The sequence below is a fragment of the Mastomys coucha genome, unplaced genomic scaffold (assembly GCF_008632895.1).
Source record: "Mastomys coucha isolate ucsf_1 unplaced genomic scaffold, UCSF_Mcou_1 pScaffold5, whole genome shotgun sequence".
Classification (NCBI taxonomy): domain Eukaryota; kingdom Metazoa; phylum Chordata; class Mammalia; order Rodentia; family Muridae; genus Mastomys; species Mastomys coucha.
Window position 1 is genome coordinate 8,489,836 of NW_022196911.1, and position 10,897 is coordinate 8,500,732.

The window sequence follows — 10,897 nt, forward strand, 5'->3', positions numbered from 1 at the left end:
GCCATGAAGAGTTTGGTGACCCTCTTGGCAATAAAAACTTGGAACCTTTGTTGGAGGAACTTGGTTAGACAGCTGAAAAGGAGAACAAAAGAGTAAAGCTATAAAAATGAACAATTGGGCCTGCCACATAGTCCCCAAATAGTCAGGTATTGAAGTTCTTTTCTACTCTCTCTCTCCTAACAATTGTTAGGCTTTCCCCTGCTGGGCTGGAAGGTTCATGTGAACAGCAGTCTTCCCTAGGCAGGCACAGCTGTTCCCCTTTTCAGCACTCGTTCTTCTGGAGGATCACTGCAGCCAAGGCATGGATTGGATTTTGTAAGGTGACCACCATTTGCTATACTGGGGTCAGGTCTAACCTAATTGGTCAGTTATCTGTGTTGTACCTGTTGGAGACCTGTCACTGGTGCGCTGGTGGCTGATGTCCCTGCTAGGTCTTTCCCAGGTGGACAGGGAATAGCTTAGAGTTTCTTTCTCTGGCTGTTATGGACAGACAAGATATCTGTAGACTTCCCAACCCTGGAACATCTGAGTCCAGGGTGAGAAAGACTATCCTCTGGAGTAGCAATCATGGGAGTGTTGTTCTGATATGCACATAAGTCCCATTGATACCCTTGCCTTGGGAACCAAGTGGGGATGGTTTGTTTCTGGTCCTGAATTCAGTTGGCCTCCCCAGCTGTCCCAGCCAGGGGTCCTGCTACCAGGGTTTTATATGTTTATGGTTGGTGTGTCTTAGGTTGAATGCCTACCCTAGTATAAGTTATTTGGCTGCTCTCAGACAAATCCAGGAGTCTTTCCCCGGCCCTGGATCATAGACAGCAAGAGATGGCTACAATTTGCCAGTGGTAGTGTTTCTATGAGAAGAGTGTTGAGATTAAAGAAGGGGTGACAGTCCTTGTGGTGTCTCAGTCTTGGGTTTTTGTGTTCACAGGAACAGAAATGTTTTTTGCTTCTAGAGACAGTTGTAAAGTTTGGAGGAGGCCCTTTGCCCCATGGATGTATAAGCCCAACTTGAAGTTGTGGGTACCCCACATGGAGGGTTTTTCCCTGGGCAGCTCCCAAATTATGCCATCCTTCAGTTACCCCCTTCCCGTATGGGACTCAACTGCTTGTCCCTTTGTGGGTGCCTCTGCCTGTGCTCCTGGGATGGCAGAATCAACACAACAGTAGGTGTCTTCCCATCCTCCCTTATGTTTTCAAGAGACTGTAGGTGGTCAAATTGTGGCCCAGGAGAGGTATTGGCCCTGGTTCCAATACCACTGGAATGAAAAATTGCAGGGCTCTTGTTGAGGGCATAATTGGTTGGGATCCAGGAACTGGGTGGCCCATAGGAGAGTAAGGCTGTCCAAGTTAATTTGGTAATTATTCAGTCACAGGAGGGTAGAAGTGGAAGAAGGCTCCAGACAGGAAGGTCAGCAGGGGGTTTCAGGCGTTAGGGAGGGGCCTGGGCCTGAGAGCCAGATAAACTCAGGCTGTATAGTGTTACGGATGATTTGCTCATCTGGACCAGAGTGAAGGTCTGGAATGTTCCTTGTAACTAAAGGATGTCAAGTGTTTTTGGAAAAGCTGTACAGGGCCCAGGGCCAGCTATAGGTCTTTCTGTATTGCATCCAGGAGAAGCAGAACTTGGAATGTACTCAGGAAAGGGGGTAGACAAAGAAGTTGATGATTATTTCTCAGTGATTGATAGGAACTGGGAAGCCTGTATATTATGAGCTTAATGGTGGGGCTTAGAAGTATGTAATGAAACTGGAAGAACCTTCTTGAGCCTGGGAAAGTAGACAGGGGTTAACCTTTAATTTTGTGGTGGCAGGGTAAGTAAAATGACTTTTTGGGGACCTGCCATTTAGGTGTTAGAAAGGAGTGGGATAGATCCGAGACATACTCTAGTTGGATATCAGGGAAAGGGGAATAGGGTAGGGAAGAGGGTAGGATAGTGTCTTACTCTAGGTTTCTCTTGCTGTGATGAAACACCTTTACCAAAAAGTAGGTTGGGGAGAAAAGGGCTTATTTAGCTTACGCTTCCACATCATAGTTCAAGCAGGGCAGGAACCTGGAGGCAGGAGCTGATGCAGAGTCCATGGGGGGCGTGTATGTGTGTGTGTGGGGGTGCTGCTTACTGGCTTGCTACCCATGGCTGCCTCAGCTTCCTTTCTTATAGAACCCAGGACCAGCAACCAACCCAGAGTTGGCACCACCCACAATGGGCGGGGCCCTTCCCCATTGATTACTAATTGAGAAAAATGCTGCTTTACAGTTGGATTTCATGGAGACATTTCCTCAATCAAATCTCCTCCTTCTCTAGTGATTCTAGCTTGTGTCAAGGTGACACAAAACCAGCTAGTACAAACAGGGGAGGTGGGAACAATGGACTGGTTGATTTTCCAGGGTTTTGGACCGAGTGATAAGTGATAAGAACTACTAGGCTTTTTAGTAACTGAGAATAGGAGTGTTGTGATGAGAACTGGTGACTTATTAAAAGAGCTGTTTGTAGTAGTCACTTAGCAATAGCCTAAAGACCGTAGTGGGTAGGGTAGCACGTGGGTGGTGGGCACGAAGATAATAATTGGTCCTGGTGACAAAGGCAGAAGGGTCTTTCCAGGTTATGAAAATGGGACCATTATGGTTATATACCAGACTAGACTAGAGGAAATGGGTGGACCTAGGCATAGGCGGAGGTCAAGGGTACAGGTATGACTGGACAGATGGCCCATCTTTCATTAGCCCTATTGTCTACAGCTCAAACAAGCCTTGGGTTAAAGGCACTCCTTAGCACAAAGGCCAACTTATGGCAACTTGATTGCATCGAATACAACAATGTACGGCCCCTCACCCAGATTTGCGCTGAACCCTAGCACAACTAGGCAGCAGATAACATGAAACCTAAACCCTTCCCTCGAAATGTGCTGAGGGTTGAACCCTTTGAACCCTCCCTGTGTACAGAATGTGGCACCTTCATGCGACCCTAAGGACAACCTGGATAGCGCAGAGCCCTCCGAATTCTCCTCCTGTCTTCTAGTGGGGCACCTTCACTTGTGTGGCCAATGAGGAACCCTAATCTTGCGCAGCAGCGTGGTACCCTCACACATAGCCAGGATAGCGCCAAACTCCCAAACCCTGCCGCGGCACTTTTGAACGCGCCCCTCCTGCAATGTGGCACTTTTGAGTGCGCCCCTCCTGCAACACGACACTTTTTGAGTGTTGGCCGTCATCACAGAACCCTTTGAATCCTCCCGACCCTCAGGATAGCTCGGAACCCTCTGAGCTTTCTCTTTCCCTTCCCCTTGCGCTACTCCGCGCAACCAGAATCACGGCACAACCAGAATTGTGCTAAAATCCTCCGAACCCTTGGGCAGCGCGGCACCTGAGCTCGCGCAGTGCTACGGAACCCTCGGAACCCTGGCCTTGTACAGCTTTGTACCCTCAGGATAGCTTAGAACCCTCCGAGCTTTCCCTTCTCTTCCCCTCACCGCAACTCGGCACAACCAGAATCACGGCACAACCGGAATCGGATTCCGCGCTAAAATTCTCCGAAGCCTCGCGGCAGCGCACTGCAGCGGAGGAACCCTCTAAACCCTCCGAAGCCTCCCCTTGCGCTACACCCTTAGCCTCTGGCACAACTCGGCACAACCAGAGTCACAACCAGAGTCACGGCACAACCAGAATCACGCTAAAATCCTCTGAACCCCTCGGGCAGCGCGGCAGCCTGGCTTGCGCAGTGCCGCGGAACCCACCGAACCCTTCCCCTGCACGCAACGCGGATAGTGCAGAAATCCTCTGATTTCCCCTTCCCCCGAACTCTCCAGCAGCGCGGTGCCCTAGCACGGACCCCTTTCCCCCCCTTGCGCAGCGTGGCACCCTCGTGCTCTGGATCGCCTGTAACCACCCCGCCCCCCAGCCTTCCTCTTCCGCGAGTAGCAGTCGCCCGTGCTGGACCCTCCCATCCCTTTTCCTATTGCTGACGCGGCATGGCGGCAGCACCGTGGCTTTTGGCTCTCGACCGGCCCTCATGTAGTTCGGAACCCTCGTGAGTAGCGGGGCATCCTAATGCTGAGTCCTCATGTAGCCCAGAAACCTTTACCCTAGCACTGAACCTCGCACAGGGGAATCTTTGCGCGGCCTGGAACTCTTGGCTGGAGCCCTCGAGCTGCCGGATGGAGTAGAACCCTCACATCGCATGGAGCCCTCCCCTCCTGTAGAACCCTCCCTTTTTGGAATACTCTTCTCACGCGTGGAATCCTCCCCTTACATGGAATCCTACCCTCCATCTGCAGAATCCTCCCCTCGCACTGCCGCCTGAAGTGCGGGGAACCCTAGCTTACCTCAGTTCCCCTGGGTGTCTGCGTGGTAACTGGCGGTGGTGTGCTTCCTGCTGCCCGCTAGAGCAAGGAGGGATAGATATAATGTTGAAGCCCCGGCAGGGGGTGGAGATTATTAAGTTCCGCCCCAACCGTGTCACTTAATCCCCCTCCGCTCAGCCCAGCCTTGCCGGGCTTGGGCTCCTCCTCTTGCTCCAGCCTGGAGCCTGTGCCTTTGATAGCCTTACAGCCCTGTAAGTGTTTCTATAAATTGCTTGCTGAGGAGGTCGGAAAGGTTGGGAGGGACACCAGAGAGACCAGATGTTTCAGGCAGACTTGAGCAGCAGATATTATGGTTATGTTTCTTTTGTTTGTTTGTTTTGTTTTAAAGCTGTTGTCTAATTGAGTAGCCCTTGCTTGCCTTGAACTCACAGAAAGAGATACACCTCCCTTAGTCTTTCCATTACTTGGATACAGAGTATGCAGTGCCACTCCTGTGGAGGTTTTCATGACCACCAAGCCACCAAAAGCATAGTTTTGTAGGAGATAAGCAGGCAGTTCTCTTCCACACGACTCAGTTGCCAGTATTGGTTCAAAATTTGAGACTCTTACAGTTTATTTTAGGCACATTTAAGCAAAGCACAATTTGAAAAAAAAAAGTTACCTGGTTTTAATTAACTCAATCCCACGTGTACAATAAATCTCTACTCATGACTACATTGAATCTTTTTTGAGGTTTAAGTTAGTCTTCCATATAGATATAATCTATAGATTAAGGAAGCAGGCTCATTGGGAGGGGTCTGGGGCAGCTGCTGTGGCCTGGCCATACAGAGACAGCACAGAGGTCACCAGGCTATTAGCCACCCCTGCTCCCAGCCTCCTGGGCTGGAAACCGGTTATCTACTCTCCCTTTGAAAGACAACCCTGCGTGTTTAACATTCCTGGCTTGCCTAGTCCTTATCTGTGAGAGAAGAGCCTACGTGCCTTTTTGTTTGTTCATTGTGCCTTCATTCTTATCCTCTCCAAACAGGTGACTCACTTTTGAGAAGTTCAACCAGATCACTCTTGGAATTCAACACCACTACGGGCTGCCAGGCTTTAGATTCACAGCACAGAATCCAGACTAGCATTACATTTCTGTGTGGGAAGACCCTGGTAAGTGGGGCCCTCTTCAAGCTCCTTATTAAGAACATTCTCCCCTTCTGGTGTTCTTGTTAGTGGAATTCAGATCCTGGAGGAATAAATGGCCAAATACGTCCCCCTCACCCCCCAACACAGTTGATGTTCACATCACAATGCTGCCTACCATCCAGAACCACCAACTAAGCGAATCTTTTTTTTTTTTTTTTTTTTTGGTTTTTTGAAACAGGATTTCTCTGTATAGTCCTGGCTGTCCTGGAACTCACTCTGTAGACCAGGCTGGGCTCGAACTCAGAAATCTACTTGCCTCTCCCTCCCAAGCGCTGAGATTAAAGGCGTGCGCCACCACAGCCTTGCAACTAAGCGAATCTTAAAGATGGTTAGAATTGGAGTAAAACCTGAGTTAGGGAGAATGTTAATTTTAGACCAACCTGTAGCCACACTGTTGTGCAAATTGAGATCTTAAAATCTATTTGTGGCAGCATAAACCATGGAGGTCATGTTGCAGAGCAAGCTAGCTGCTGATTTACTTCTGTTGATTGTTCTTAAGAACTTGGTGTTCACTGTAGGAGAAACAGGACTTGGAGGTGAACACCTTTGTCTTTCTCATGGGTTGGGGAAGGTAGAAGTTATATTATCACTGTGCAGTGGTTACCTAGAGTTAATTGGTCTGGTTGCCAGAAGGGGCTGTCTGGGGGTGGGATCTGGTGAGCCTACCAAGGCTCAGATGCTCATGGGCTCCTCAGGGACCTTCTTACAGGATGTATGAAGTCATACTTTCTGGCTCCGATTTTGCTCTTTTTCGGTTCAGAGACCATTTGGCTCTTGAGAAGAAGGAGATGGATAATTTCCCATGAGTTTACTCTGCTTGTGGAATTGGGGCAGCTGGGCAGTCAGTTAGACAGGATGTCTGGAAACTCTCATCTCCTAGCTTTTCTGTTTGGGGGACATTCTTGGTAACCTTGTTGAAATAAGGCAGTTATGTTTCTTCTTGTTGTACCCTTATTTTCAGTAGATTTTAAAATCTACTGAAATTTAATTTAAAATTTTAAGTTAAAAACAAACTTGTATTATTGAGTGGTATGTTAACATTCTTCTTCTTTTTGTTTTTTTAAATAGGGAACTCCTGAATTTGTAACTGCCACAGATTGTGTGCATTACTTTGAGTGGAGGACTACTGCAGCCTGCAAGAAAGACATATTTAAAGCTGATAAAGAGGTAATGGGGTTTGAGACTATTTGGTCATGAAATTTACTCTGGAGAGCTTGAAAGACAGGGTGTGGATTCTGATGGAGAGGAGGTGGGGAGGATTTTGGAGGAGCTGGGAGAGGGAAACCATAATCAGAATGTATCCTGAAAAAAAAATCTATTTTCAATAAATGAAAAAAAAATAGAAAATTAGAATAACCTCTTAGAAAGAAAGTTGTGACTTCTCAAGGGAAAGATTTGAATTACTTAGTACAGTCCCTTGAGGTGAAAGTTTCTTTCTATGGATGTAAGGTTCCATTTGCACAGAGATACCATGAGATTTAATTGTTAGGAACTTCTTCTAGGGAGCTTCAGTGCACACAGCACTACACAGTCTGTTTTGGCCTTAGGTTTTGTTCTGCACCCCTTGGGCCCTCAGGAGCCTCACTGCTTCATCTTCCTCTGCACCTGCTCCCTACCCATGGAATGTTTCACTTGGATGATTCTTTTTCTGCTAGTTTTCATTGCCAGAGTCTCATGTAGCCCAGGTAATCCCAGACTTGGGATGTGGCTGAGGGTTTCTAGATTAGATTAATTGAAGTAGGGAAACAAATCGTGAGTGTGGGCAGCAGCATGCTATGGGCCGGGGTCCTGGAGTGAGTAGAGAGCAGAAGTGAGCTGAGACCAGCATCCTTCTGTCTTGTACTTCCTTGTGGACTAAATGTGACAGTGACCTCCCACTCCTGTTCTCTACCATGAGGAGCCATGTTCTGAAACCCAAAGCCAAAATAAATCCCTCCTTCCTTAAGTTGCTTCAAAGATGAGAAAAGTAACCAAGATACTCTGCCTCCTGAGTATTGGGATTGCAGGTATGAGCCACTACCTGGCTATACTCCAACGTTTACAGCTATCCTTCTTTCTCGGCCAGCTCCTGGGGACAGGTTTTCCCTGTCTTCCATTTTTTGACATTGCCACCTTGTTGCTTCTGCTACTGGCTTCCTTCTGTCTGGCTGGAGGGCTGCTGCTTGTTTTCCACCCTCACAGCAGATGGCTTGTTGCCTTCTGAGTGAACGTTTCTGTGTGTTCTTGCTTATGCGGTGACACTGATTTGTGGGATTTGGAGTACTTGGGTTTGCTGTTCTTTTTGAAATGGTCTGGAAATCATTATATAGCATAGGCTGTCCTCAGGTTTGCAGGACTCTGTCTGTCTTCTATCCATGCCTTGGTTGTTCTTGACTGCAGCCCAATTAGCCTTCTTGCCATCATTTTTCTAGGAATTAGGTGTTTAACTGGAATTCTTTGCCTGCTCCTTGCTGTCACAGTTACTCCACCTCTACCACATATCAGGGAGGCTGTTTGGCTGTGTGGAGGAGGCTGGCATCCTTGTAGAGTTTGGCTTTTCTTCCTGCGTAGTAAGGACCTTTTAAAGCAGGGAACCTATGCTTTGGTTTTGAAAGATTCATCATGTAGTTGTGAAGTCATGGGCTAGGAGGGAGAATAAAAGCTGGAATTGCAGGACTTGTTGGCGACTGCTGGATTCTGGTAGTTTGGACAAAGGTGGAGGTGACAGGAAGTGAAGACATAAAGGACTGACAGAACTAGCCGTCATTTGGATGCAGGCCATAGTCACATGTTATGGTTTTGACCCCAGGTCACTTAATAGTCCCGCCTCCCCTCACTGACTGAGATGGAGGAGAGCATGCTGTTGGTAGAAACTATAAGCACACTTCAGTATTTTGAAATGATTTCTGTGTCCAGGCAGCAATGGTGGTTGTGTGGTAAGAGCAATAGATCCTTCAGATCTGGGTCATCTGGCAGATATTTGAGCTAGTTACAAGGGCAGCCAGGGATGACCCTTTGGAACAGGGCAATAGGATCAGGTGTAAATTTGGGAGCACTTCTGTATTATTATTTTGAATTTTGCTTATTGTATGTGCCTGATATGTGTGGATGCATGTGTCATGGTGTACATGTGGAGATCAGAGGATACTGTGGAGGATACTGTTGGTTCTCACCTTCTACCCTTTAAATTCAGGACTCCAGGCTTGTATGGCATGGACATTCCTACCAGAACCACCCCTGCATTTAGAATCAGAAGGGTGGTGAGGGGATATTTCCAGGATGCAGTTGAAGCAGCAGGAAACCAGGTGTCTCTGGCCAGGAATCCAAAGGAAAGGGGAATGAAGGGCTTTATTTAATAGATTGTGGTCATGAGACCAGGGCAAGCCTAGGAAATGATCTTCAGATCTGGTAACAGGCAAAGTTAGCTGGCAGGTTTGGTTTTGGTGTGGTGAGGGGCAAGCACCCAGACATAACAGTGTTAGTAAGAGGAAACAAAGGACAGGGATGGTTCAAGGAATTTTTCTCTAAGCTACAGAGATGGAAGGTAGCTGAGGGAGATTCAGGAACTAGAAAAGATCCTTGTAAGTCAGCAGATGTTTGTAGCTGAAGGAAGTGGTCTAGGACAGGGAAAAGAAGAGTGATGCAGGTGAGAGGAGGTGATTGCAGACATACAGGCTTAAGAAGGGGAGAGAGACCTTGGAATTGGTATTAGAGGACTGAGCTGTATTTTAAGACAGCCTCTCATTCACTTACTATGTAAACTAGGTTGGCCTTGAACTCACAGAGCTCCTCCTATCTCTGCCTCCTGAGTGCTGGGATTAAAGGCTTGCACTACCATGCCTGACAGAACTGTGTTTATTCTATACATAAGGGACAGAAATCACTGTTGTGTATGTCCATCACAAGTTTGTGATCTATCAGCCCTGAGTTCTGGGATGAAGAGAGTGGCTCATGTGTTCTCTGCTTCCTCAGGTACCATGCTATGCCTTTGATGACAAGTTACAGAAGCATGACTTAAACCCACTGATCAAGCTAAATGGTGGCTATCTGGTAGATGATTCTGATCCTGACACGTCTCTGTTCATCAACGTGTGCAGAGACATAGGTAAGAGTTGGTTTAGGAAGAAGGGTGGGGCATGGTCAGTGCCTGCCCTGACCCCTTTGACATGCACATCCTCATTAGATCTCTGAGAAAGCTATTGTTCTGAAAGGTGTTCTCTGGAGAGATGGATTTGTCTCCCTCAGCAAGTCTGATCCTTTCCTTCTACCAACTCTACAAATTCTACTCAAGCTATTGTTGGAGGTTTTCTCTGCCAGATTATTGGAAAACCTTCTGTTTGACATTTCCTCTGCCAGATACTCTGGGATTTGAGGCTCCATGGTGAGCTTTGTTTCAGTTTGCTGTGTTTACCTAAACCTTCTGGCTTTGAGTTGGAGGCTGAGTAAAAGGGCTGAGGGATGACAAAGGCTCAAAGAATGTGGTTGTGGTGTGTGCTTGGGGTGGGATGACCTCTCTGGTGTTCTCTGTAGACCTGTGTGAGAGGCCAGCATATCTCTCCTTGATAACCAGAGGCTGTAAATGAAGGCCTCTATCTTAGAAGAGCAGTACAGTTTTACTATGGATTTATTTATTACCTGCTAACCTCCCTAATTCTTGTGCTACCCTCATGGGCTCAGCACTGGGAGCCCTGTAGATCAGGACTGGTCTTTCTGCTGTGCTAGCTGTGATCATGCCATAAAGAAATTGTACTGCCAAGTAAAGAAATTTTAAAAAGAAAGAAAGAAGTAAAGAGGGCATATATTTATGTTTCTATTTCACACACTCTCTCTATATATGAGATGTTGGTCTTAGAAAAAAATTTAGAGGAATAAAAGCCAGTTCAGTATATGATACTTAGTGGCTGGTAGGTATATGGCCAATCTATAGTTCTTTATATTGTATACATACACATTTCATCTTACTTGTATATTCTAATTAACAAGCTAAAAAAATAATAATTACACTCCACCCAGAACCGTCAGTGATCAGTGGTAATCTCAGGTTTTTCATGCAGTGTTACAGTAACTTAAGTTTGGTTATAAACTTGTGCAACAATGTGCTGTTTCAATTTGGAAAACACTGAGATTCCTAGTTCTTAAATTTGATTTGGAAAATACATTTCTGTTCCTTAAAAACAAATCCTTCGGAGGCTTATTTTAATTCATTAAATATTTTAGACCCCTTCTCCTCAAATTTTGGGCAGTTTGGGAGAAATCAGCCTTTACGATGGTCTTTAAAGTGGGTTGTGTGTCCCCCACTGCTCATTCTTCAGTCCAGGAAATTGCTCAGAGCCCCAAACTAACTTTGAAGGTGCCCCCAATGCCTTGTATTTACTTTAGACCTGTGACTGGTATTTCCTGTCTTGTGGATTTGGACTTGCCTCTCCCCCCTC

The 10,897-nt window shown here is 46.8% G+C and overlaps 1 protein-coding gene across 1 annotated transcript in view; it reads left to right on the top strand.

The window, feature by feature from the left end:
- Positions 1–10,897, top strand: part of Igf2r (insulin like growth factor 2 receptor) — an 86,713-nt gene that overhangs the window by 25,847 nt on the left and 49,969 nt on the right. The window contains exons 3-5 of the mRNA XM_031350826.1: positions 5,326–5,450; positions 6,555–6,653; positions 9,438–9,570. Of these exons, the coding sequence (XP_031206686.1) occupies positions 5,326–5,450; positions 6,555–6,653; positions 9,438–9,570 (357 nt within the window). The remainder of the gene's footprint in view (positions 1–5,325; positions 5,451–6,554; positions 6,654–9,437; positions 9,571–10,897) is intronic.